Genomic DNA, 26554 nt, shown 5'->3' with positions numbered 1-26554 from the left:
AGACAAACTTGGGAACACTTGTAGCTGTCCCCCACTACGACTAATGATATACGAGGTTAACCGTGTAAGAAAACATCAATGCTACACATTTTAAAAGGAAACAATCTCTCTTCTACAGACAAAGGACACGTTGATTCTGTGACAAGTGGAAAGATTTATATGCATACATGCGCTACTAATTCGCATAACTGCATTAATTAATATTTGGAAATGCAGTTAATATATGGTGGCTATCTATTAAGCCACCTTTTTGTGGCATACAGTATGTCACTAGGAACATTGGAGAGTTAAAAAAATGAATTTATAAGCATCAGCAATTTATTAAATAAAAATCTAAGACACATAGCATATGTAAACATTTTGTAGATGTTCAAGCAAGTAATTCATTGCCATAATTAGTCCAAGGTATAAAAATAACCTGGATATATCCTAAAGGCGGTGTACCATTGTGGAAACAAGAGACGCTCTGGATCTATACATTAGAAACATTTACTTTTTTTTTATTCTAATGAATCATTTGATTTTTAATATGTTTTGGAAATAAAATTTTATATACTGATTTTTATATGTGCTATGTGATAGGTCATAAAGTCATTTTGTGATTTTCTGCACTTTTAGATGGGTAGGGACTGTACTACATTTAACCAAGTATTAGTCAACACTTTAACACAACCATTTACAGTAGTATTGTATACAGTATAAAAGATAACAAAAATCAACACCCCCAACAGTTTTGAGTGTACTTGGTCACTCTGGACTAATCATTATGAGGTCAATACTCAACTACAAATTATCTGAAATAAATGTTCAGCTGTTGCCCATTTGGCGAAGTGTTCCCCCACCCCCTCCCTATTCGCTATCATCTCCCCCGTGATCTCTGTTATCTCCCATTCTTGCCAGTACTTCTCCTACTCATCCTATGTTTACCCTGTAGCCCCACCCCTCACCCCATTTTCCCTTCCTTCGGACATTTTTCAGGCAGTATACGTTGTTTCTTGTTATTAAATCTGTCAATGGTTCCAAAGCTTTTATTCAGTTGAAAGACGATTCAGTTTGAAACCATCTCAGATCATGATTACAGTTATGATTGGTACTTTGTTATTACATCTATGATCTCTATTTGTTAACTGTGATGTTTCTTTATCGTTATGATGTTATTGAGTACTTGCTATATTGACTCTCATTTCTCCTTCCCCCCCTCCCTGTTTGATTTATGTACCATCACCCCCACGTCCCCGTCCCCCCATAAAATATATACATTTCAATAAAGGGCTTTTTTAAAAAACAAAACAAAAAAGTAAAATTATTATTACAAACACTATTACCGTATGTTTTTAGTTTATGTAATTTCTTTAAATATGTTCATGATTTTATGTTTGTAAAACTTTTTATGTCACTGTTTAAGGTATTCCATGTACTTTTTAGCACTTTATTACAACATAAATATATACATACTTAAAACTAAGTAGTGTCTTTAAAATAATATAAAACTACTAGATTTATTCTCTAGAATAAAGAAATGGCACTACGTCTTCTATGAGCACCATTGCTATGGAGATATTGATTTTGTTTCCGCGCTTGTATTAACATGTCTTGTGTTTTATACCAGTCTATAGCAGTAATCAACATTATGATTAATGCATCTAGGAAATATTTTATTGAGATAAAGCAACATAATACACATAGTACACATATTTTCATTTTGCGCATGAAAAAGTGAAGTTATATACCACAGTGTGATACCCTTAATGATTATTCATTATTATGCTTTTTACATGTTGGCATACAAGTTATTTTTTATTTTTCGACAGAAATAGAAAAATTTCACGAGTCTGAGGGGAAGAAAGAAGACGAGGAAAAGAAATACCTAGACATAATCAGCAACAAAAACATAAAATTATCAGAAAAAGTCTTGATACCCGTTAAACAGTATCCAAAGGTAATTTTTTTTACATTATAAAATTACTAAATGCGGTTCACTCACTGTTGTTTTAGTTTAGTTTATTTAAACATATTGGGCTTCAGTTAGAGCTGGATGTACACCAAAATTTGTGGCATAAAAGTATGCATTTCCGTACTGTGCGTGTGTACCATAATGCGTCTATATCTTAGACTTGCATTCTTTTATGCCTGGAGAGGCTTTATAAATCGGTAAAAAACAAATACCAGGGTGTTTGTATATCATTATATTTCATAAGGAAAATGCAATGTTCGCATTTGCTATTAACACTGTCAAGACACATTTCTATGGCCGTATACACATTTGTACGCCTGCCTCTGGTTTTATACCCTGTCTCTGGTTCTCTCTTCCTCAAGTTATATCTCCCCACCTCTCTGATCCATACTTGCCCACTTTCTTCAGCTCCCTTCCGGGAGCCAGCCAGTGGAGGGGGCGTGAGGGGGGCGGGACGGCCAAAATCGTGCCATTCACCGGGAATCGCGGCGTTTGGGATCTAATTCTGCCCACTTCACTAGGAAGTGGGGCACTTCCTAGTGAAGTGGGCAGAATTCGGGAGATTACCACACTCGCCCGGGAGTCCGGGAGACTCTCGCAAAATGCGGGAGTCTCCCGGACATTCCAGGAGAGTTGGCAAGTATGCTCTGATCCTCTCCTCTACATTTCCCCTCTCTCTGGTTCTCTTGCACACTTATAAATTTCCTAACATTTACATTTTACCTCTAACTGCTGTGACATTTTTGTTATCATTAACTATGCTGGACTTCTATGATTTATAGTCATAATGGTAATTATATAAAGTGTTATTTGTTTTTATTTTTGGTGTATATGAATATTGAGGATTAGGTGTCCAGAGTTTCATGTGACCAAACCTTGTTCATCATCAATAAATATGATACAAAATTGTTAATACTTTTTATGCTGTTCAAACAGAGCTTTGCAATACACATGAACAGAGAAGTAGAGGTTGTAAATAGAAGTATAAATTTCTATTTTTCTTTTATAAAGTTATCTGTACCCGGGTATCCCCATTTGCTAATGCAACACAGAGGATATTTTGTTTAGCAAGATATCTCTAACAGAGAATATTTGACTGTGAAATCAATTACTCTCAGAATATCATATGCAGGGACCTTGATGAATTGTGTAAATGAGTAGGTTGAGGTGAGGTGAGAAGCAGAAATCACCAAGATTTATTCTTTTAATGATAAATCTTGGTTGACTTTTTCAGTGTATGTTTTATTGAACTATGTCATAAATCTGAAGGATAAACTTCCTTTGAGAACAGTACAAGATACATGCATATGAAGCAGCTTGCTGCAGTTGGAGAGGTTTAATATGGATCTGTTGACAGAAATTATTAAAGACTGATTGCTGTGATTAGACCATCGTTTTTTTCGGTGCAAAATCATTTTCAGGGTTTGACTTACAAATGACTCATTAAACATTTAAGTTATAAATAAAACTACATTCAGAGCAGAGTAAGATTCCTCTATAACAGTAATAATATGACTACCACAGAATTAGACAATTTCTTGAATAGCAACAGGAACTAAAACATATAATGTGCAAGTATACTAACTGTTTAATTTATGTAGCATAATGGGCATATTCAATTTTTCCGAATCCCTGCGGCGTTAAAACTATTACCGTTATTACGGTAATAGTAAGCTGGATTTCAGCTTATGGCTCAGGGAGCGGCAAGCTGAAATCCAGCGATAAAACTACCGTAATAACGGTATTTACGCGCACTATTACCGTAATAATGGTAATAGTGCGCGCGCCGCAAGATTTTTTACGTTTCCGTCAAGAATTGAATATGCCCCTAAATGTTTTAAAAAATTAGTAAACCACTGCTAGTCCCAAAACTGCAGATGTCCAGTTAAAGATTTGCATCTTTCTCATCAGAAAGGAAGTAACATATTCTCACAGTTAGAGACTGACTGACTGGTTGATTGGACTCCCAAATAGAGCAGAGAACTCTCTCCTAATTCATAATGGAAAACTCCACTTTTACTCAGTGTCTCTTTAAGCAGTGGACAAATTAAAGGCCCAAAGCCCTGAACTCTTAGTAAAAGTCATGTATATTTATAATGGAATAAATATTAGTTAAACCATGCTAATGATTTAGAGTAATTTAAATACCATATAATCAATATTGTTCAGAATTGCGGTGTGTGGCATGGTTGAATATCCAAGCAGACATATCTTTTCAAAGCATCCCAGTATCCATAAAAAAAAAAGTTAAATTGACTAGCATCACTCCTTCCCACTGGAGGTACTCTACATAAATAATATTAAGATAGGCCCTGAAGCCTCCCACATACGGGACAGGGTATGGTGAAAGGAAGAGACTCACTGGAAAGGGTGGGTCTACACTATTCACAGTACAGATTACATTGGACAACTTATTGGTCCAAGCTTATGCTATTGCAATATACTTGGACACTGCTTATAGCCTCCCATAACTATTTTGAGACTTATGCAAGAATTACTGACATAACTGCATCATCTGAGCAAACACATAATTAGAAGTGATCACTAACAACTACAAGCTACCTAACTACAGATCATAAACTGCTTTTGTTCGGTCTCACCTTCAGAAGAGCTTTGGCTATCTATTGTCTCATCACAAAATGACTCTGAGATTACTCAGATGTTCTACTAAGGGGGAATAAAGCATAATCATATGGGACTGTATCGTAAATACTATATATCAAATTAATCCACTTATAATTTGTTTCTCTGCAAGTTAAAAACAGATGACTTCAAAGCGGAGACATGCTCTCAAAGGGTTAATGACCTAATTCCATATGTAAAATTTGAGGCCAGAAAACTGTCCTGTGTTACAAGATAACATTGCTACCACTGCAGCTTCAAAGGCCCCCCTGGGGTGAGCTATAATTTGGCATAAGCTACCAACTATTTGCGATGTAATTGTGAGTACCACCAACCTATCAGACATCAGTTAATTACTTTTCATATGTTTTAAAAAAGATAACTTTTTCTCAACTTTATTATAATTGTCAATTATGAAAACAGATTCCGGCACTAAAAATGACTGCTCAGACAAGGTACCAACGCTGGGGATCTGCACCCCAAAAAATGGATATAAACACTCAAAAAATGCGGTAGGTAACCAAGTCTGCCACAAAGCACTCATGCACGGTGAAACAATAGAAAAGGATATTTATTAAAACATTCTAAAATCCACATAAAAATGGTATACACATTATAACCACATGTTGGAGATCTCAGTGCCAATTAGAACATATAACTAAGTAGGTGCACCTACACGATGTTCAAATCATCAAAGGTATTGGTATATAACCAGTCCAGCAGCTTCTGCAGCCACTCGTATTATTGAAATATAGCGCTACGTATTATATGTTGCATGGAGACAATATTCCCGATGATCGTGGAGCCACAGTTTGGAGCGTTAAAATAGTAGTGATGGAGGGTGTCTTACATAGATGGTAACAGGATTCCAAATGGTATAGTCAAAAAGGTATAATAAAGTCTCTTACCAGATCCCTGGCATCACACGCAAGACCAATACCTTGACAGTAAATTCCGATTCCTGTGTTTAATAAACCTCCTCCAGTTGGAAAAAGTGAGAGATGTATAGTCAGAGCTCTACTCACTGCTCCTCTCCGCTCCACGTGGTAAACAACCAATAGCGCCTGGGTTCGCGTACTCCTGACGTCATAGAAGTGCGCCCCGTCTTTGACGAAACTCTCCGAAATTTGCTAAGAGATTAAACGTGTCAGATAAGCAACAAGTATTTGTTGGATGAAACAGAGTGCCATCTTTATACATACAGTGCTTCTTTACCAGCAATAGCTAATCTCTTAGCAAATTTCGGAGAGTTTCGTCAAAGACGGGGCGCACTTCTATGACGTCAGGAGTACGCGAACCCAGGCGCTATTGGTTGTTTACCACGTGGAGCGGAGAGGAGCAGTGAGTAGAGCTCTGACTATACATCTCTCACTTTTTCCAACTGGAGGAGGTTTATTAAACACAGGAATCGGAATTTACTGTCAAGGTATTGGTCTTGCGTGTGATGCCAGGGATCTGGTAAGAGACTTTATTATACCTTTTTGACTATACCATTTGGAATCCTGTTACCATCTATGTAAAGATACCCTCCATCACTACTATTTTAACGCTCCAAACTGTGGCTCCACGATCATCGGGAATATTGTCTCCATGCAACATATAATACGTAGCGCTATATTTCAATAATACGAGTGGCTGCAGAAGCTGCTGGACTGGTTATATACCAATACCTTTGATGATTTGAACATCGTGTAGGTGCACCTACTTAGTTATATGTTCTAATTGGCACTGAGATCTCCAACATGTGGTTATAATGTGTATACCATTTTTATGTGGATTTTAGAATGTTTTAATAAATATCCTTTTCTATTGTTTCACCGTGCATGAGTGCTTTGTGGCAGACTTGGTTACCTACCGCATTTTTTGAGTGTTATTATAATTGTCTCCTGCATAGATAACCTAGTCTGTGGAATGCGATTTTTGAAACATTTTGTAGCATGGGAGACCACTCAAATCATGTTAACTAGCACCTGGGCTGTTCAGTGCTAGTCCAATTGCTGTAATAGAACGGGTCAGTGCATATAAGTGGACTTGCAGCACAATCAGTGCTTGAGCTATATTCATCATCATCACCATTTATTTATATATCGCCACTGCTTCCGCAGCGCTGTACAGAGAATTCATTCACATCAGTCCCTGCCCCATTGGAGCTTACAGTCTAAATTCCCTAACATACACACAAACAGACAGAGAGAGAGAGACTAGAGTAATTTTTGACAGCAGCCAATTAACCTACTAGTATGTTTTTGGAGTGTGGGAGGAAGCCGTAATGTTTTAAAAACTTCAGATTTTTATTGTTATGTATATTGAGTCAGGGCAAGAAGATAGGATTTAACACTTCACTTTTTTTGAAGTATGTTTGAAGTATACTCTGTGCTTTGTCTATGGCAGATGAAGATGAGGACTGAGGTACTACACTGTTCAAAAAAATAAACAAGTGTCAGAAGGGAGCCTGTTTTTAAAACCCAGTGAACATCTTTTACAAACCAGATACAATGTGGTGCACACTTCGTTTTGTATGATACATATGCACATATTTTGCGTGGATATATATATATATATATATATATATATATATATATATATATATATATATATATATATTTATTTAGAGGTTTTTTTGATTCATACAGTATCTAAATAATAAAGTGCTGCCTACTATTATATTTGGGTCACTCTCTTCATTCATTTGAATGTTTTAATTTTTTCTTTTAATATAATGATAATTTGACACTCATTTATGTAGTAGAGTGGTGTTATTTTTATGACTGACCAAGTTACATATGGTGCAGTGAGGAACAAACCAAAGTGTTCTCAGGCAATATTTGTATCACCATATAATGCTAATGCAGTTATATACTTTCTTGATTTTATTGTATTTAATAAATTCACCTGATTTATTGGAGATTTGAATCATTGTATACTTTCCTGTGTGTAGCGCTCTTCACTACTTATAACTGTAATGCAATTTCCTTTAGAAAACAACATCATTAACAATCTACTCCTCTGTTGTTTGATGCTATTTGTATAGCACAAGGATAATTTTACTTAGCAATTGGATAAAAGCGGAAAGCAAATGCTAAATCAATTTAGAAACAAAATTATTGTTTTGTAAATGCATTTTGATTGATAATCATAATTTATCACTAGCCATAATAGTTACATTTTATATGGCACTAAAATCAATGTTCAGTTTGATTATCAGAAATTATGGGACTTTATTCTCATTATGGTAATTGTTTGTATTTTGTATCAAGATATGCACTTGGGTAGAGCAAACAAAAGTAATTGTTCAGTGCACAGTAATTTCATGCTTTGCATTTGTAGTGTAATTGATATCAATATAAGTACATAGAAAATCCTATTTCCATACCATATAATTGCAAAAAAATATTTTCAGGATCATTTAGTAGAGTGAAAGGCATGGACATCCAAAAGTCATTAAGTGGGAGCTTGTCCTCATTTCGTTCCCTTTCAGCACAAGTCGATACCAATATGCAAACCTGGTTCAAACACACCACAATTATGCCATACGAGCGCAATGGTGAAAAATACTAGTTTATAGTTTTACCATTGCAAATCACATTGACTTCTTTCCATCCTACCCCTCTTTTGCTATAATTTCAAATATAATATGTCACAACTGTACACTTTGCACTTTAGTGTTCCTGATCTCCAACACATAGTTGGGCTCACCTATCTTGCTTATCATGTTTTATTTACCCTCAAATAAACACCTTTACCACCTCTTTTTTGTCTGTTATTTGTGATCCTTAGCACACCAAAAATAATTTGGTACAATTTGGTTGCATTTGATTGCAGATGAAGAAAGATAAAATTAAATAATGAATTAACAAACTGATATATTGTACTAAAATGTAGCTTTAGCTATTTGTTGCCGTTCTCATTTATGCTATGCTGGTTGAATGTATGGGTGTAATTGGCATAAAGCAATAATTTGTTGTAACAATTTTATTACACCTTTAATACATGTACTGCTCCATGGCCACAGTCTGTATGTCCACTTATATCAGTTGTCATGTTGCTGATGTTGTTGTTTGGCTTGCCATGATGCTACATCCAGCTCCATATCCCTACCCCTATTCCTTTCCAAACTTCTTGAACGGTTAGTCTTCAACCACTGAACACACTTTCTCACTTTTAACTCTCTTTTTGACCCCTTACAATTAGACTGCCACTCTCTCCACTCTAACGAGATTGCCCTAACCAAGGTGACTAATGTTCTTTTCTTGGTCAAAAGGCCACATCTCCCTACTCCCTACCATTTTCCTCCCTGACACCCATCACTCGTTTGGCCTTCATGGCACTGTTCTTTTCTGGTTTACCTCCTTCGTCTGATCATTTCTTCAGTGTCTCTTACTCTGGTGCCGTCTCCCCTCCTCTCACTCTATCTGTTGGGACTCCCAATGTTCTGTTCTTCTCCCAATGTGTTTCTCTTTTTATACCTGCTCTTTTGATCAATTCATTCACTCCTTCTGCCTCTAATATCACCTGTTTGCTGATGATATTCGAATCTACCTTGACATCTCTCCTTTTCTCCTTTGTGTACCATTTGCCTCTCTGCCATCTCCACTTGAGTGGCTGAATGCTACCTCAAGCTCAACATATCCAAAACTGAGCTTGTTATCCATTCACTGGCAAGTGTTACATCTTCTCCTACCATCTCCCTTATAGTTGCCCTCTACCCTATTACCCCTGCATGGTGCCTGGGGATCACTATTGAATCTGCCTTCTACTTCCCGCCCCATTTCCTGTCCCACCCTGGCCCAATTCTGTTGCCTGCACCTTTGCAAATTTCCAAGATTCACCCTTTCCTCTCTCTCTCTCCTGTTTCCCTTTATTTGTATTTTTTTATTTATAATTTGGTGATTGTATGGCAGTGTGGATTCTGTTGCACCTTATAAATAAAGGATTATTATTATTATTATTAACTTTTATTTATAGGGCGCCACAAAGTATCCGTAGCGCCGTACAAGGACAAACAATGGCACAGTACAAGGTGAAACAGCACAGTACAAGTAACAGTAAGCACTATAACTCTGGGGGCTCAGGCACAGCATGAAAGAGAGGGAGGGAGGGGAAAAGTGAGTACAGGCAGGTAACTATGGCCCAAGAGGGTGGGCACGGATGACAGGTTGAGAGACACTGAGGGGAGCGGAGAGAAGTGAGAGGAGACAGAGGGCAGAGGGACCGAGAGGAGGTGAGCTGAGTAGCTGGAGAGTGCAGTTAAAAGTGATGGAAACAGGAGGTAGGAGAGCCCTGCTCAAAGGAGCGAACAATCTAAAGGGAGAGGAAGACAGACAGACACATGGATGAGACGGAGAGACGGGAGAAATGGAGACGGAGTCGAGGAAGGGGGAGAAGGGAAGAAGGGATGAGAAAGAGAGGTAGCCAACCGGTGGGAGTTTAGGCATGAGATTGGAAGGCTTTAAGGAAAAGGTGGGTTTTTAATGTTCGTTTGAAAGAGGACAGATTAGGGGAAGTTCTGATGGAGTGGGGGAGCTTGTTCCAATGGAGGGGAGCGGCGCGGGAGACATCTTGGATACGTGCGTGAGAGGAGGTAATCAGAGGGGAAAAGAGGCGACGATCGATGGACGATCACAGTGCAGTGGCGCACGCAGGGGGCGTTTCTGAGTCTCTAGAAAACCCCCCTGCGCTAACTAAGTGGCCACAGTCCTATACAGCAGCCGCGGCGCTGTCAAAGAAGCGCCGGCTGCGGTGCTGTATAGAGATAAGGTTAGAGATGTAGGGAGCACTGGAGTTGGCGAGGGCCTTGTAAGTCAGAGTGAGGAGCTTCAAAAGGATTCTGTAGGGGAAGGGGAGCCAGTGAAAGGCTTGGTAGAGTGGGGAGACAGAGAAGGAACGGCGAGAGAGGAAAATAAGCCTAGCAGCAGCGTTAAGTACAGATCTAAGGCGAGCGAGATGAGAGAGGGGGAGGCCGATAAGGAGAAGGTTGCAGTAGTCCAAGCGGGAGATAATCAGAGAGTGGACAAGAGATTTGGTGGCATCCTGAGAGAGGAAGGGCCGAATGCGGGCAATGTTGCGAAGCTGGAAACGGCAGGATTTGGCGAGAGAGTGAATGTGAGGGGCAAAGGAGAGAGAGGAGTCGAGGATGACACCTAGGCAGCGGAGTTGGGGAACAGGGGAGATAGATGAGTTGTCAACAGTGATGGAGAGGTCAGAGGGGAAGGAGGTACGAGAGGGAGGAAAGACAATGAGTTCAGTTTTAGCAAGATTGAGTTTAAGAAATCTAGAGGACATCCAGGAGGAGATGGCAGAGGCATGCGGATACCCTGGAGAGAAGGGAGGGAGAGAGATCAGGAGAGGAAAGGTAGAGTTGAGTGTCATCAGCATAAAGGTGGTACTTGAGGCCAAAGGAACTGATGAGTGCACCCAGAGAAGAGGGGTATAGTGAGAATAGGAAGGGTCCAAGGACAGAGCCCTGATGGACCCCGACTGGAAGGGAGGAAGAGGGGGAGAGAGACTCAGAGGTGAAAACAGAGAAGGAACAATCAGCAAGGTAGGAGGTGAACCAGGAGAGGACGGTACCGGAGAGGCCAATGGACTGGAGAGTGTGAAGCAAGAGGGGTGGTCAACGGTGTCATAGGCCGCTGAGGGGTCGAGGAGAATCAGGAGGGAGTAGTGGCCCATGGCTTTAGCCGAGAGGAGATCGTTCGTAACTTGAGCCAGGGCAGTTTCAGTGGATGACGATGATTATGATGATGATGATGATGATGATGAACCATCAGACAGCACATACATATTAAATTTCTCTAGGTATACTAAATATTTGCATATCAAATGAATTGTATTATTTTAGTAATTCATGTTTCAGTGACTAAAGAATAAAATGAACATCTCTGAAATAAAGAGAAGTTTTTATCACATGCTATTTCCATAACAATTGAAAAATCTTGTTGGGAAATTAAGTAAATACTTTCCATCTGTGAAAGGTGTTTACCCCTGGTATAAACTAATTTCTCCTCCAGAGGAGAAATAACATATTCATAATAGCTCCATTGAAAGCAATGACTTTCTTCTGATGTGAGGTGGAAAAATGTATTTGCAAAATCTAAATTTTTAGCAAAATGGAAGTTTTGTACCGTTACAAATAAGTGTAACGTGTTTTACATTGACTTCAACATGTTATCCAGACAAAAAGAAAGAGGCATGCAAAACAAAATACTCCATTAAATCCTACATTACTTCCTCTAAAACTTATAGTACTAACCAACCTAAATAACCCCTAAAATTTCCAGGTACTAACTTCCAAGTATTCTCTATGCTTATAGACATTTGGTTACCCAGTATATGAATTTTCTCTAGATAGACCTGAAACTGAGACAGACATCTTTGAACTCATGAACTAATGGACATAACTTGCAGGTTTTTCCTCCTAAACCAGGCAACTGATGCCTCTACATTCCCATCCATTTCCAAAAAAGTAATCACTTTGTAAAGCAAACAAGCAATCTACAATTTCCTTCAGTTTTTTATCATTTTCTATGGATGGGCAGAAAAATCAGAAAGCCAGTAAGATTAGGGTGACATCAAATACACTATGTTCTGCCATGTTGATGATAGTCATTGGGGTAACTGTTAATATTTCTGAATTATAGTTTTTACCTTTCTAATGTACTGTCAGCAGAATGTACAAAGGTAATATATTTTGCTGCCAAATTAAGAAAAAATAAAGTGAAAATAAAAACTTGTTATACAGTAAGTAAGGTATCTTTTTCCTTATATTGTTTATAGCTAACAAAATATAATCATTCATGTCTGAAGCAAACACAATTTATTTTAAAAAGAAAACATATTGATACTTGTTTGGCTTGTGTAATGTAGTAATCCATCAAACTGTTCTTCATTTTACACATTACAAACAGTAAATCGATCAATCCACCTATCTATAAGTGTTGCGTATGAAGCAAATTGAAGTATTTTGAAAAATACAGACTTTATGTAATATATATACATAAATATATATATATATATATATATATATATATATATATATATAATTTATTGGAGCTACTGCACCTAACTTATCATTTACAGAGAGCATGGATCACTGGTGTATGTTATGGCATTGCATATTTTAAAAAGCAGTACAGAATAAATATCTATTGATCCGCAGATGAAGAATTACTAAGAATACCTAGAATCTCCTATATGTCATATGGTTTCCTTATAGCTTTGCAGCTCCTACTCTTTGGAATTCATTGCCTTGCACCGTCCAAGAGGTCTTTTATCTAGAAATCTCTGACCCAAAGTACCGAAATCTCTGTAGTAGTCATCACCCTACATCACTGCTGAAAAATGATGTAACGTTATTAATTTACAGTCTATTTTCTAATGATCTCTTCACAACTGTCCACATTTTCACCAATTTTGGCCAATGTATTGTTCTGACCCTCTCCAATGTGTCAAACTTGCTGTCTAACAGTTACCTACTTGGTGTATTTTCTTTTTCTTAAATGAAAATGTAATTGAAGTTGACATCTTTGATGAGGATAATGATGAGGATGATGATAACATTGTCATTTGTCACCAGTGAGGAAGATGATCAGTGACCACTGTTATCCAAATGCATGTGATTCATTTGTTAACATCCTTATCTATTCTCTGTAATACTCACCGCTCCACGATCACGCAGCCGACCGCCTGTCACTTCCGGGATGCAGGAATTCAAAACTCCGCCTGCCCTCTCTATATAAATCGCGCTCTGACACAGGGCTTGTGTTACACTCCTGACTCCTGGCTTCCTGTTTTGGCGCCCTGTGTTTCTTCCTGTGTTCTTCCCTGCATCTCCTGAGACTTCCTAGTGTACCAGACCCGGCTTGAACAGACTACTCTATTGGATCCTCCTTTGGCGTGACAGGCATCTGCTATTGTGTACCAGACCAGGCTGTACCTCTCCAACTTTGGTGGAATCTCCGCTGTACTTCGGACCTCTGTCAGGTACCTGTCCAGTATTATTTTGCTGCTTGTCTACCTATCCCTCATGTCTGTAAGCTTAGTAGGGGCCGCGATCTGCAGTTTCTCAGCAGCCAAGCCCATCCTGCCTTGCGGAAGTTCTTGGTGAAGACCTGAGAGGCTGTTTGATTCCGCGCCCTGCTGAGCTGGTGCTCATACTGACCGAGGGACTCCCCTGAGCATAACATTCTCCAGATCAACAACCAAAAGAGCACTTCAGCCACAAAAGTGGAAGTGCCTGTCACTGAAGTGCTTGGTTTGTTAAACTATGTGCATTTCCTTTTCAACATATGGGAGGGTCCAAGTACATTGCGGTCTTGACTTGCACCAACAAAACTAAAAAAGAAGGAGCGCTGGCATAAGTAAAAATGTGTCTGTTTTATTAAAGATATAATAAAAAATGAATCACATACACATGAAAATATTCACTCAGCATGGCAGATATAATAATGAAATCTCCAATATACATTTCTCAAACTCAGTAACCCCTATAAGCAATGCTTGGTTATTAGAGATCTTCAGACTTTAGGATTTAATAGGCCATATAGAAAACATGCAAAGGTAAAGTCCTTCAACTTTTTCAAAAGCAAAGTTCGTATCTATTGTCTTTTTATGGAATCAAAGATGCAATAATAGAGGTACTCAGCAACATAAAAAAATGGCTATCAGTTTTATTCCTTCTTAGGCAACAAATGAAGCCAGATTGGAAGGCTTTTACTCCCTACTGGTGAATCACAAGTTGTTCGCTGTACCTTCTAATGATGTGAAAGATGAGTCACTGGATATACTGGAGGCTGGAACTTCTGAGGACACATTGTTTCCAAATAATAGCTGATAAACTCGAGTTTGTACTGTGCTCGAAACTGATAAACAAATCTGCACACGTGGGCTCCAACTGATGCATTTCTCCACCTATTTGTGGGTGGTTTCATCAACGGTAGACCTTCACCATTTAACATTGTGCCCTCTAAGCATCTTTTAAATGTCTACTAATGTTTCTGTCCATAGTTGAGGTCTTGTGTCCACTCTCATCTTAATGGATGATTTTGTGACTATGACATTATTGCATTTGCATTCTCCGATTCAGTTCAAAAAATAATTGATATACAGATAACTAACTCAATCACATAGGGTAAATTGTCAGCCATCATATCTTCATCTATACATGTATTCTTTGCCAGAGCCAAATTCAGTCCTCCTAATTTCTTAAAATGTGAACTTTGCATTGTCTTATCAAGATATATCAGTGTCAGTTATATTTACCTACTTGTGTGGGAATGCCAACCATTGGCCTATCTCAACTGTCAGTTTTACACATTTCTTACACTTCACTAATATATTTACATATACAGTATATATATATATATATATATATATATATATATATATATACATTTCATATTTATGTCCCCCGAAGGCTCAGGCTCCAAACACCACTGACCTTCTGGCATCAGTCCAAGGAGTCTTGCTTATTCAGGGCGTCCCAAACCAACTGTTTTGGGACGCTACACTTGAGCTTAGTCAAAAGGATGGTTCAAGATTGACATTTTAATCTCAGACTGGATATGGTAACTTGATGTAGATATACATGGTAACTGGCAAATATATCAGAGTTCCCTTGTTTGATTCACAGGGGCAGCATTATGGCACAGATCTGCCTTACTAGTAGCATATAAGTAAAACAAGGTATTTGAAAGCTCTGCTTTTAGCTACCAATGAATGTATTGATGAACGAGAAGTGAATAGTACTAGTCTGTGATGTTGTTAGTATGAGTGCAGTCCACCTTCATCTATTTACTTTTATAAATGTCTTACTTCATTCATACCACTGTAGGTTCACTGTCTATGATGGATGCCCTGTAATGGCCAAATCTACTGTTTGCATAGTCTTTGAAGTGTGTAGTATGGGTACAGGCCACCTTCGACTATCATCATAAACATTTATTTATATAGCACCAGAAAATTACGTAACTTTAAAATTAGGTATCTATCTACTTGTCTAAATATCTACTGGTGACGCTGTCTACCTGATGTTATCTGATTGTTGCTGCCTCTTCACTCTCCATGGTGCATGCTGTCTAATGTTCCAAATTTAGTGTGTGTGTCTAGGGTTTCAACATTTTTATCTCTTACACCTTACACTATTTTTTTTTGTTGCCTAATTCATCTAAGTAAATGAATTTGTTATCCTTTCACACACCATACACTGCACACCACTGTATATTTCCCCTTGTTTGATTCACAAGGGCAGCATTACGGCCAACATATAAGTTACTCGTATCATACAGCCATTTAAGAAAAACATCTATGTATTTGAAATCTCTGTTCTTGGCCTCTGATGCAGGCCACCTTTGTCTATCATCATCAACATTTATTTATATAGTGACAGCAAATGACATAGCACTTTACAATTGGGTATCTACTGATGCCTCTGTCCATCTATTGACATCTGATTGTTACTGGCTCTTCACTCTCCATGATGCATGCTCTTTAACTTTCCAAATTTAATGTGTGCATAGTGTTTCAACATTTTTATCTCTTGCACCTTACACTATTTTTTGTTGTTGTTTAATTTATCTAATATGCTTGCTTCATTGGTGGCATGGCAGATGACATTTTTTTTGCAGCTGCTGCACTGTTCTACATGCAGTCTCTGAATGTCGAAAATGCACAGAAAAAAACTCATATGCAAACACCCTTTTTTCCCCACTTAGTAAAGATGTCATTGAATGACCCTTAACAACTTGACAACTATTGAAAAATACAAAAAAAGGTTTTGGAGGGGTTCTGCTTCTGACCCTTACACACACACACACATATCCAGTTTTCCCCCACTTAATAAGCTGCCAATATCCCACACAACATTACTTTCAGTAGAAAAACTTAAATTTTAAAATAAATATAATGTTTTTGGGGGAGTTCTGCTGCTAATAGTCCTACAGCAAAAGCACAATGTTTTTCTCTACTAAATATAATAGTTCAAATGATATTTATGTACTAGTATTATATATATATATATGAATCAACAACAACCATTAGCCACTACTCATTCTAAACTCTTAGGGGCATATTCAATTAGCTTTTGGATTCGCGGCAACGCACCGGAACAGCCGCGAAACGTAATACACGGTACCGCAATAACGTGGATTTTCGTTCGCAGCCCATAGGGTTGCGAACAAAAATCCGCGTTAATGCGGTACCGTAATACCCGCAAGAACGTGCACTTTTCGCTACCGTTACCGCGAATCCAAAAGCTAATTGAATATGCCCCTAATAGTTTAAAATTAAAACCAATTCATCAGCAAACTATTCCAGCTGACTGATCCTTACAGAACTGCTTTACAGTAATCACCACTATTCTGTTGTTATCTCTGTTTCTCTTCACGCTAACACTTTTTTCAGAGGAGAACAGTGCAGCTAACATTCTCCCTACACACGGCCTATCCTAAAATGGCACTTGAGAAAATGAGGGAGGGCTATATACAGTAGATATAAATTATTGGGATTTTGCATCGATATTTTCCTGGAAATTACGTTTTGCGTTTGCACGCAAAGCTGAGTCAGAGAGAGAGAGAGAATTTTTTACAAGTGGAGCACAAACAAGATTTCAATGGCATTGCTGGGCAGAATGTTTTTTGTTGCCCTTAATCAAACTGAGATGAGATAGAGGCTGGCTCGGCCAATCCTAGAATAATTATTAAAAAGTGAAAGGAACAAATCTATTTTACTCTACTGATCAGTCCACTGTGTTTCTTGCAGGATTCAATAATAATGTGGTGACTTAAAAAAGAGGCATTAGCATTTTTAGGAGAAGTTTAAGGAGGGGACGTGTCATGGGTGACTTGCCAGTACTAGTACAGGGCTGCTCCTGATCTATTGAGTGATCCATGAATCACAACAGGAGTAAGGCTACTTGAAATTAGAGCTACTTATAGCTGCCACCACACGAAAGGAACACTCAGTGAGAGAGGAAGAGGAGGAACTGTTACCTTGCATTCAGACAATGCTCCAAAATATCATCAAAATTTATGCAATTGGTTCTTTAAAACAATTTGAATTTTTTTATTTTTATTGTAGTTGTACTGTCATTTTCTGGCTGCTTGCTAATACAGATATAATACTGTCCCTCACATAATATCCCTCAGCTCCAAACACAGATTTGATACTGCCCTCCACACAATTGAGTTCAGATTCAAACACTTGGGGCTAGATTTGCTAAGCTGCGGGTTTGAAAAAGTGGGGATGTTGCCTATAGCAAGCAATCAGATTCTAGCTTTCATTTATTTAGTACCTTCTACAAAATGATAGCTAGAATCTGATTGGTTGCTATAGGCAACAGCCCCACTTTTTCAAACCCGCAGCTTAGTAAATCTAGCCCTTGGATTTTAAAATAAATAAATAATTTGTTTAGGGGGCACACTACTATAGGGGCATGGTTAGCCCCCAGAAAGAGTGCGGCCAGCTACCAAAGAGTCAAGGCCAGACACTAGAGGTGTGGTCAACTCACAGAATACATTTTCTTTCTTTTCAGCCAAAACCTTCTCAGTACTGCAGAGCAGTGCAAGTTGCTTCTCCATTTCTTCCGCTAGTGCCTGAACTGCACCATTCTAGCCAGCCCTTCCCCATAGGGATCTGTCAGATATCTCCAAATTTGAATCACTCATCTCTAGTGTGCATTCCTTATTGTTATACTTTAAAGCACTAGCCAAGTATGTTCAAGACCATTTGTAAGAACTTAGGTCATACATTAGCCAGACTGGGTATGACTTTCCAAAGTTAGCCTGACTAGGCTACTTTGTACACATGCACCTTTTTTCCATGTACTACTCTGTTCTATTACACAATTATCTATTGTATTACACTACATATTCTGCTTTCCTTTCTAATTTATTCAGATGACAGGTTAATCACAAGCCTGCCAGATAATTAAATCCAAATTTGATTATCTATATGCATTTTCAAACAACTGCATGTTTCTGACTAACATAGTCTCATCCTCTCAATACATAAATGTACATTTGTATGTATTTTTTCGCCGTAAAAGAAATTACAATTACTTGCGCAATAAAAATTTTTGTCTTGAGGGATGTAAAATGCCATAGGGTCTCCCAACAGAACACAATAGCTATGTTAATGTGAAAGAAAATAACTTTTTGTTTCTTAATATCAGTAAAATAGCCCAAGTGTAGCATCCTATCATTAACATTAAAATAAGCTTGTTTTGCAATATGGGCAATTAAAATGATAATGATATTTGAAAGATCATTAAAGCTTTTATAGGATCATTAGAAAAAATAGGGCACTAATTTAAATGCCATGCTTTCTATTGCTAGCTTGAATGTGAAGACAAATGTAGTGCTATATGAATTCCATCTTCACAGTCTCTAAATGAGTTTGGTCAGTAAAACCACTAGCAAAGTAAAATGATTACATAATAACACAAGTAGTTTTGTGATTTGATTTTTTTCCTGTGTTAAATTTACTTGTACTGATACAGTGTCTATATAATTAAATTGCTGTAATTGTTTTGCCTGTGCATTATAATACATGCTTAATCACAACAATTATTTAGGGACATATTTGATGTGTGAGCGTGTAATGCTTTGGAAATCACATTGAAATAACATAAACAGAAAATGTTACTATCAGCTCAACTACCATATAATCTCATGCACTTATTTATATTTAAGCAACCTGTACTTAATTTGGGCTCTCCTAAGCAGGAGGTAGCTGGGCATTTACTGCTGATCCTAAGTGATGTTTATTCTGAACAGCAGTAAATAACTTGGGAAATTTAGTGAAAAAAATAAAGTTATAATAATAATAATAATGATAATAAAGATATTTTACTCCACTGGGCCCACTGGATCCACTGGACTCCACTGGGACTGTTTCTGTGAGACACCAGCATTGTGGATTTTCACTAGGGCATTTGTGAACTAGACTAGACTGCATTAGCATTGTAAAGTATTATCTGAAACGTTCAATTTATTAAACGCAAGTTGCAATCACATTGCGTTCCATGATGAAGTGCAGGCAGCTGTGACATCACAGTGAATGCAAAGTAGACAACGTTTGACAGTTCCCAGTGCCAAGGGTGTTACTATATTCCTAACAGACCCTCCTGCTGTCAAATTTAATATATAGAAGCTCCTTCCTCAACAGGTACCACGCCAGTTGTCATATAAAGGGTCCAGGAATATGTACAATATATGTTCCCTTAAATGTTTTTAAAAAAATGTTCAACGTGGAGGTGCAGAAAAATCTTGGGTGTTGTTGTGGTATTGTTCAACAGAAGTTCATTGTATCCTCAGAAATAAATCCCAGATGTTTATGCAACAAAACAGGAGAAATACAATATAGTGTTGTAGGTTATAATTCTAATGATTGACAATATTAAAGTGCTTAATGACTCAACAAGTGTGAAATATGTAAAAGGATGATTTCCTCCACCTGCACACAGAGACACACACCTTGTGAGTAAGCTTACTATAAATGGAAAGAAGGCACTTTATACCAAAAGATAGGTTGTAGTAAAAAATATGATTCCAATATTCCCTGTCGGGAAAACTACTGCTCACTTGATTAAAGACTTGAAACAGCATGTAGTAGTATAATATCTCCAAAAGTTTATGATGTATATCATGCTTGCCAACTTTTTGGATTTCCTAATGCCAAGTGTGTGTGTGGGGGGGTGTGACTGTGCATAAAGCGTCATTAGGCCCTGCCCCCCCCCCCCACTGCTTAAATGCCACAATTTACGGGGTATTAGTGCTGGGAGCAGAGCTAGGATGACACGATTTGCAGTGATGTCATTAGGCCCCATCCCCACCCACTTCACAAATGAAGTGGGCTAAATGCGGGAAGTAACACTGATCTCCCGGGAGTATGAAAGAACGGGAGTCTCCAGGACATTCTGGTAAACAGCTGTGAAGTCTATGGTCTTCATCAATTCCTCAAAGGACGCTTTAGTGATCACAGTACATATAAAATATGAATGGAGGAAATAGTGCATTAACACCTTTTATTAAAATGACTCTTTTTGAAACAAGCATTTAAAAACAGGTAATCATAATCTCTAACTAGGGTAGAATCGACTCGCTTACCAGATTTCCATATACTGTGATACTATAATAATAGATATAGTATTACAGAATAAAAATAGACAAACTTAAGTATTCCAAGCTTAATGTGTATAGTTGCTAGGGAACCAGCTCTGATCACATGATATTGACAATCCAATGGAAAGTGGCCTAAACAGACCAGAGTTTGCCATAATAAAAATGATAACTCACTAATTGTCAACAGGTTTTAAACAAATTATTTAGATAATAGGGTGGATACATCCTGTCATATTGTTACAGATACATTTCAATCATGTGAGGGTTAAGTGACCACACTTAAGTGAATGCACAATCATAACTGTTATACATTTAAAGTTATATTTAACATAAATCCAAAAGAGTTTATAAACAAATTATAGCATGAGATATAGTGACAAACAACTTGTTAAGAAATCAATGTCTGAAGTGGACATTATTTCAGTATAATATAAGGGGGGTTACAAAACCATATCAAATATTTATAAGAATATCTTGATAGACAAATCGAGAAAATAATGATAAACAAAAATACATGCCAATTTATTAACATGGGTGATCTATTATATGAACCATTTGAGCTCAAAATCAGAATTTAGGCCATTTAGGCCATTTAGACTTAAAATCCAACATAAAAATCCAATTCATTTCACCTTTTATTTAAACTGTTTATTTTAAACTGCATAAAACAATACAAAAACAAAACAATGGTATAAGCACATCAGAACATAGGAGATCCACACAATTACACAAATCCACAATAAAGGTTAATTGGCTGCTATCAAATTGACCTTAGTCTCTCTCCCTGTGTGTGTGTGTGTGTGTGTGTGTGTGTGTGTGTGTATGTATGTATGTTAGTGAATTTAGAATGAAAGCTCCAAAGGGGCAGGGACTGATGTGAGTGAGTTCTCTGTAGAGCGCTGCAGAATTAGTGGTGCTATATAAATAGCTGATGATGATGAAACTCAACAAACAGTAGTCAAATTATCAAGAAAACAAATGTTATTAACTAGCAATAGAGTAAGACAAGAAAACACTGTGGTTCAAAGTGAAAAATAACCGTAATAATATGATGTAGTTACTAATTTAATTTTTTTTGGGGGGTTGGGCTAGGGAGTTGAATTAGGCGTAGAGTGTAAAGCGAGGATAGTGAAGAAAGGATAGGGGAGAAAGGAAAGAAAATATTGATAAAACTGGGACCCGGATCTCTTATCTCAACCACTAATTATTCCATGCAAGGACTACTGAAATGTGAAAAATCATACCATGGACTCCACCTCTAATTTGTCAAGGACCATGTACCAATGCATGTATATCTTAAAGGAGCTCTCTTTGACACGTATGTTTATAGATGCCCTTGCTATGCATTCGTTGATGACAGACCATCACTCCAAGTTCAAGGAGATCCCCAGATCCCTCTCCCAAGCTTCCTCATGAGGCTCTAACAAAGGTGCCTCCTTGATCAGTATTGAGTGGTAAATCAGGGAAATCATGCCCCGAACAACAACCAAATAAATGCAATTCCTTTCAAAAGAGGAGTATTGGTGGAGCAATTTGCAAAGTGTTTGGGATAGAATAACACTGTGAATCTGTAAATATTCGAAATTAAGCGACAGGGGAAAATGATACTTTTCCTGTAGATCCGTAAATGTATCGGGCATACTCACCCATAATATGTATAAACCTATTGAATTTTCTGGATTTCCAAATATCCACTATGTGGTCAGAATGACCTGGAGGAAAGAGGGGGTGCTTCCATACCGGAATTAAGGGATATGGGTGAGGGGTAAATGTGTATTGAGCATTCACTTTATCCCATATGAAGAGGGTAAATACAATTACAGGAAATGCATGGGCCAAGGCGGACCTGCTGATCCTAGCAACCCACGGGAGGCAACTCACAATCAAGTTCGGGAAAATGGTGTTCTCAATGTTCACCCACTTCTTAAGTTCCTTGTTGATGTGCCAAGACATAACATGTTTCAATTGGGCAGCAACATAGTAATTCACAAGTCGAAGCTCTCACAGATCTCCCGCTATAGATGCTTTGTCTAGAATATTTCTGCTGACTCAAGGATTTTTACCTCCCCAAATAAAGTTGCCCTAAGACGTTTGGAGGGTCCTCATAGTGGAAAGGCAAACTTGTACCAGGAAGGTCTGAAAGATGCAAAGTAGACAAAGGAGGTATTTATCTTTCCTCTCCATGAGATATACATATGTTTCCAATTAGCACTGTCCCTCATAATTGTACAAATCAATGGTATATAGTTAATCTAATACATTCGGGAATAATTTTTAGAGATAAATACCCCAAGGTATCAGAAAGCCTTTGAAATGTAAATGAAGTTTCCAGCCCTTTCCTGATTTTGCAGGGAACATTGATTGCCAGAGCCTCAGACTTGGAGTTGTTTTTTATTTTATAACCTAAGAAGAAAAACAAACAGCACTGGGAGGGGACCCACAAAAGTGTATATCAATTGATAATTCAAAAATAGATATCCAGGGCAATAATAAAAAAATACACTTTTATTGACACATAAAAAGCTAAATTCCAAATGATGAATCTACAATAGGATAATACAATACACAATCTTCATAAGGAAAATTAGCTGATATATGTATTCATGACAATACTGCAGTTATGGTGAAAAATATTGTATCCACAAAACTCAATCCCCACATCAGATGAATGACCCAAATGGGATCATAATAGTTTAAGTAAACGAGCCATGATTCGATCAAATGAATATGTAAATAACGGAGCATTCAGAATTAGGAGATATCTCGGGACTTTGTATGACAATAGGAGGTTTAGCGTAGATAACTTGCACTTACAAACTCTCCGTTAAGTACACTGTGTTGAGTCACTTGGAAACTCTCGATTTCTCTCCTCCGTAACAGATGTATTCACTGTGCAGGCTCCGGCACAAAAGACAGGTGTGCACCTATTAGATCTCCGTGTACCACAATCTTTCACCAAAAAAGTTCCTAGATGTCTGTGGGCTCTATTAGGTTGTGTAGAACAAATCCACCACTCTGCAGATATTGGTGTCAATAAAGCATTGGACAGGAAACGCGTTTTGTCCTCCAGTGTGGACTTTGTCAAGTCTCGATCCCTCCATCTAATTGATGATCTTTATATAGCCTTTTCTATATGGACATAATTAAATTTTTCACATCTGTTGCTTGATATAATTTCATTACATCATTCTCTAATAATATACCTTGCATATAGCAATAAATGAATACTAATATTTATGATTTAAACACACAACAAATTTATTTAGAAATATTTGCCCTGGATATCTGAATATAAAAAATATATAAAATTAAAAAAAATTATATTATATTGAGAAATAATGGTAAATATACATTTATTGTGGCAAGAGCCCGCTACTGCAGAAGCACACGCGAACAACAACTTCCTTTTTATGGTGCTTTATTGTCAGGATGGTAAATGTTTAACACCGTATACTTGTACAGCAATCATGGAGACCCTAAATACTAGCTATACATAGTCCAGCTCTCTCTCAGGACCAGCCAGCTCACCCAGCATTGGTCTCCCTGAACAAATGAAACAAACAAGCTTTTATACATGATGCTCCTCCCCCAGCCTTAGCTTGATGGACAGGTGACACACCCACCTTCTCTTTAAAAGAAAACACCCATCACTGCCTCTGTTTGCACAACCAGACACGCCCTGTCTGTTTGCTGAGAGGAAGGATTTCAGATCATGTAAGTTTAACCAAATTTAAACTATTGCTTTTCATACATAAGTCTTCACTCTAGGTGCATTACTGCACAAATGTTTTACTCTACTTCCCTGCTTTCTTTGTATATTGCCAGCTAAATGCCTCCTTTTGTTACATATCCCTCCCCCTAGCGTCTCCAAGTCGGGGGACGCGGACTTCGCGAGGAGTGCATATTTTCGTGACAATGCATCTGCATTCTTGTGCAGAATCCCAGGTCTATGTTCTACTGAGAACTTGAAAGGTTGTAGTGCCAAGAACCAGCGGGTTACCTTGGCATTTACCTCCCGGTTGCTCTGCATCCATCTCAATGGTGCATGGTCTGTTATTAAGGTGAACTCTCTGCCTAGGAGATAATAGCGCAGAGCTTCTGTAGCCCATTTTATGGCGAGACATTCTTTCTCCACAGTGGCATATTTTTGTTCCCTTGGAAGCAACTTACGACTTAGGTACAGGACATGATTTTCTACTCCATTCTTTTCCTGTGACAAGACTGCACCTAAGCCAACACCAGAAGCATCAGTTTGGAGGAAGAACCTCCGGGTAAAATCCGGTGCTTGTAGAACTGGGGAGGAACAAAGAGCTAACCGAAGATCAGACCAGGCGGTTTCTGCAGAATCCGACCAGGTTAATCCATCTGGACAACTTTTTTTTAACATGTCCGTAAGTGAAGCAGCTCTAGTGGCGAAGTGGCTTACAAACCGTCTGTAGTAACCTACTAAGCCTAAAAAGGTTCTTAACTGCGACTTTTTTTCTGGTCTTGCCCAATTTTTGACTGCCTCCACTTGGTCTAGCTGGGGTTTTACATGCCCTCGACCAACAATGTACCCCAGATATTTGGCTTCTCTCATGGCTATGGCACATTTCTCTGGGTGAGCTGTTAACCCTGCTGACCTTAATGAAGCTAAGACCGCCTCAACTTTGGCTAAATGTGATCCCCAGTCTGGGGTATAAATCACTATATCGTCCAAGTAAGCGGCTGCATAAGCTGTGTGAGGTCGTAGCAATTTATTCATGGCCCTTTGGAAGGTGGCAGGTGCCCCATGCAACCCAAAGGGTAGGACTTTATATTGATAGAGACCATCAGGGGTGGAAAATGCAGTCTTTGGCTTGGCCGTGGAAGTCAGGGGAACTTGCCAATAACCCTTTGTTAGATCAAGGGTTGTTAAATAATTGCTACCAGCAAGATTTTCCACTAGTTCATCCACACGTGGCATCGGATAGGCATCAAACTGCGACATACTGTTTAGGCGCCTAAAGTCATTGCAGAACCTAATTGTCCCATTGGGTTTCGGGACAAGCACAATGGGACTATTCCATTCACTAGTGGACTCTTCAATCACATCTAACTGGAGCATCTTCTCGACCTCCTTTCTCACGTCCACCCGTCTGGCTTCTGGAATACGATACGGCTTCTGCTTTACAATGACTCCTGGCGCAGTGACAATGTCGTGTTCGATTAAGGTAGTGCGCCCAGGAATGGAAGAGAAGACATCCCTGGCCGACAAACCATTTCTTCAGTCTGTTGTCTCTGCTGAATGGACAAAGCTGGTTCTATGGGCACTTCAGACTTTTCAATGGCAGTACTCACTACCTGAGGAGAGGTTTCCTCATCATGCCAAGGTTTAAGGAGGTTGACATGATATATTTGCTCCTCCCTTCTCCTACCTAATTGGCGGACATTGCAATTGACAGGACCGACAGCCTCTAGAACTTCATATGGACCCTGCCAAAGGGTAAAAAGTTTGCTTTCCTGGGTGGGAACCAGGACTAGGACCTGGTCCCCAAGCTTGAAAGATCGAACAACAGCACTTTTATCATAACTTTTTCTCTTTCGTTCCTGAGCCTCTTTTACATGTTGCTGCACAATGGGCTCTATCTTTCCTAGCCTCTCATACATTTGTGACACAAATTGTACCAGATTTGGCTCCCTGGGACCTTGCTGCTCCCACCCTTCTTTTACCATATCCAAGATACCCCTGGGCTGTCTCCCAAACAATAACTCAAAGGGACTAAACCCTGTTGAAGCTTGAGGTACCTCACGGATGGCAAACATCAAATAGGGAATAAGAGTGTCCCAATCTTTTTTTTCTTGAGCCACTGCTTGCCTGAGCATGTGCTTTAATGTGCGG

General features: G+C 38.4%; 1 protein-coding gene across 3 annotated transcripts in view; it reads left to right on the top strand.

The window, feature by feature from the left end:
• The window catches only part of KHDRBS2 (KH RNA binding domain containing, signal transduction associated 2), a 314320-nt gene that overhangs the window by 77173 nt on the left and 210593 nt on the right, over window positions 1-26554 (top strand). For 2 of the 3 annotated variants that reach the window (XM_075202569.1, XM_075202568.1), the window contains exon 2: window positions 1812-1939. The exons of the other annotated variant lie outside the window; for it this stretch is intronic. In XM_075202569.1, coding sequence (XP_075058670.1) covers window positions 1812-1939 — 128 coding nt within the window. The remainder of the gene's footprint in view (window positions 1-1811; window positions 1940-26554) is intronic. 3 annotated transcript variants of the gene reach the window in all.

Source organism: Mixophyes fleayi, chromosome 3 (genome assembly GCF_038048845.1).
Source record: "Mixophyes fleayi isolate aMixFle1 chromosome 3, aMixFle1.hap1, whole genome shotgun sequence".
Lineage (NCBI taxonomy): Eukaryota > Metazoa > Chordata > Amphibia > Anura > Limnodynastidae > Mixophyes > Mixophyes fleayi.
Note: the sequence above shows the minus strand (reverse complement) of the source record. Positions and strands in the feature narration are given on the sequence as shown.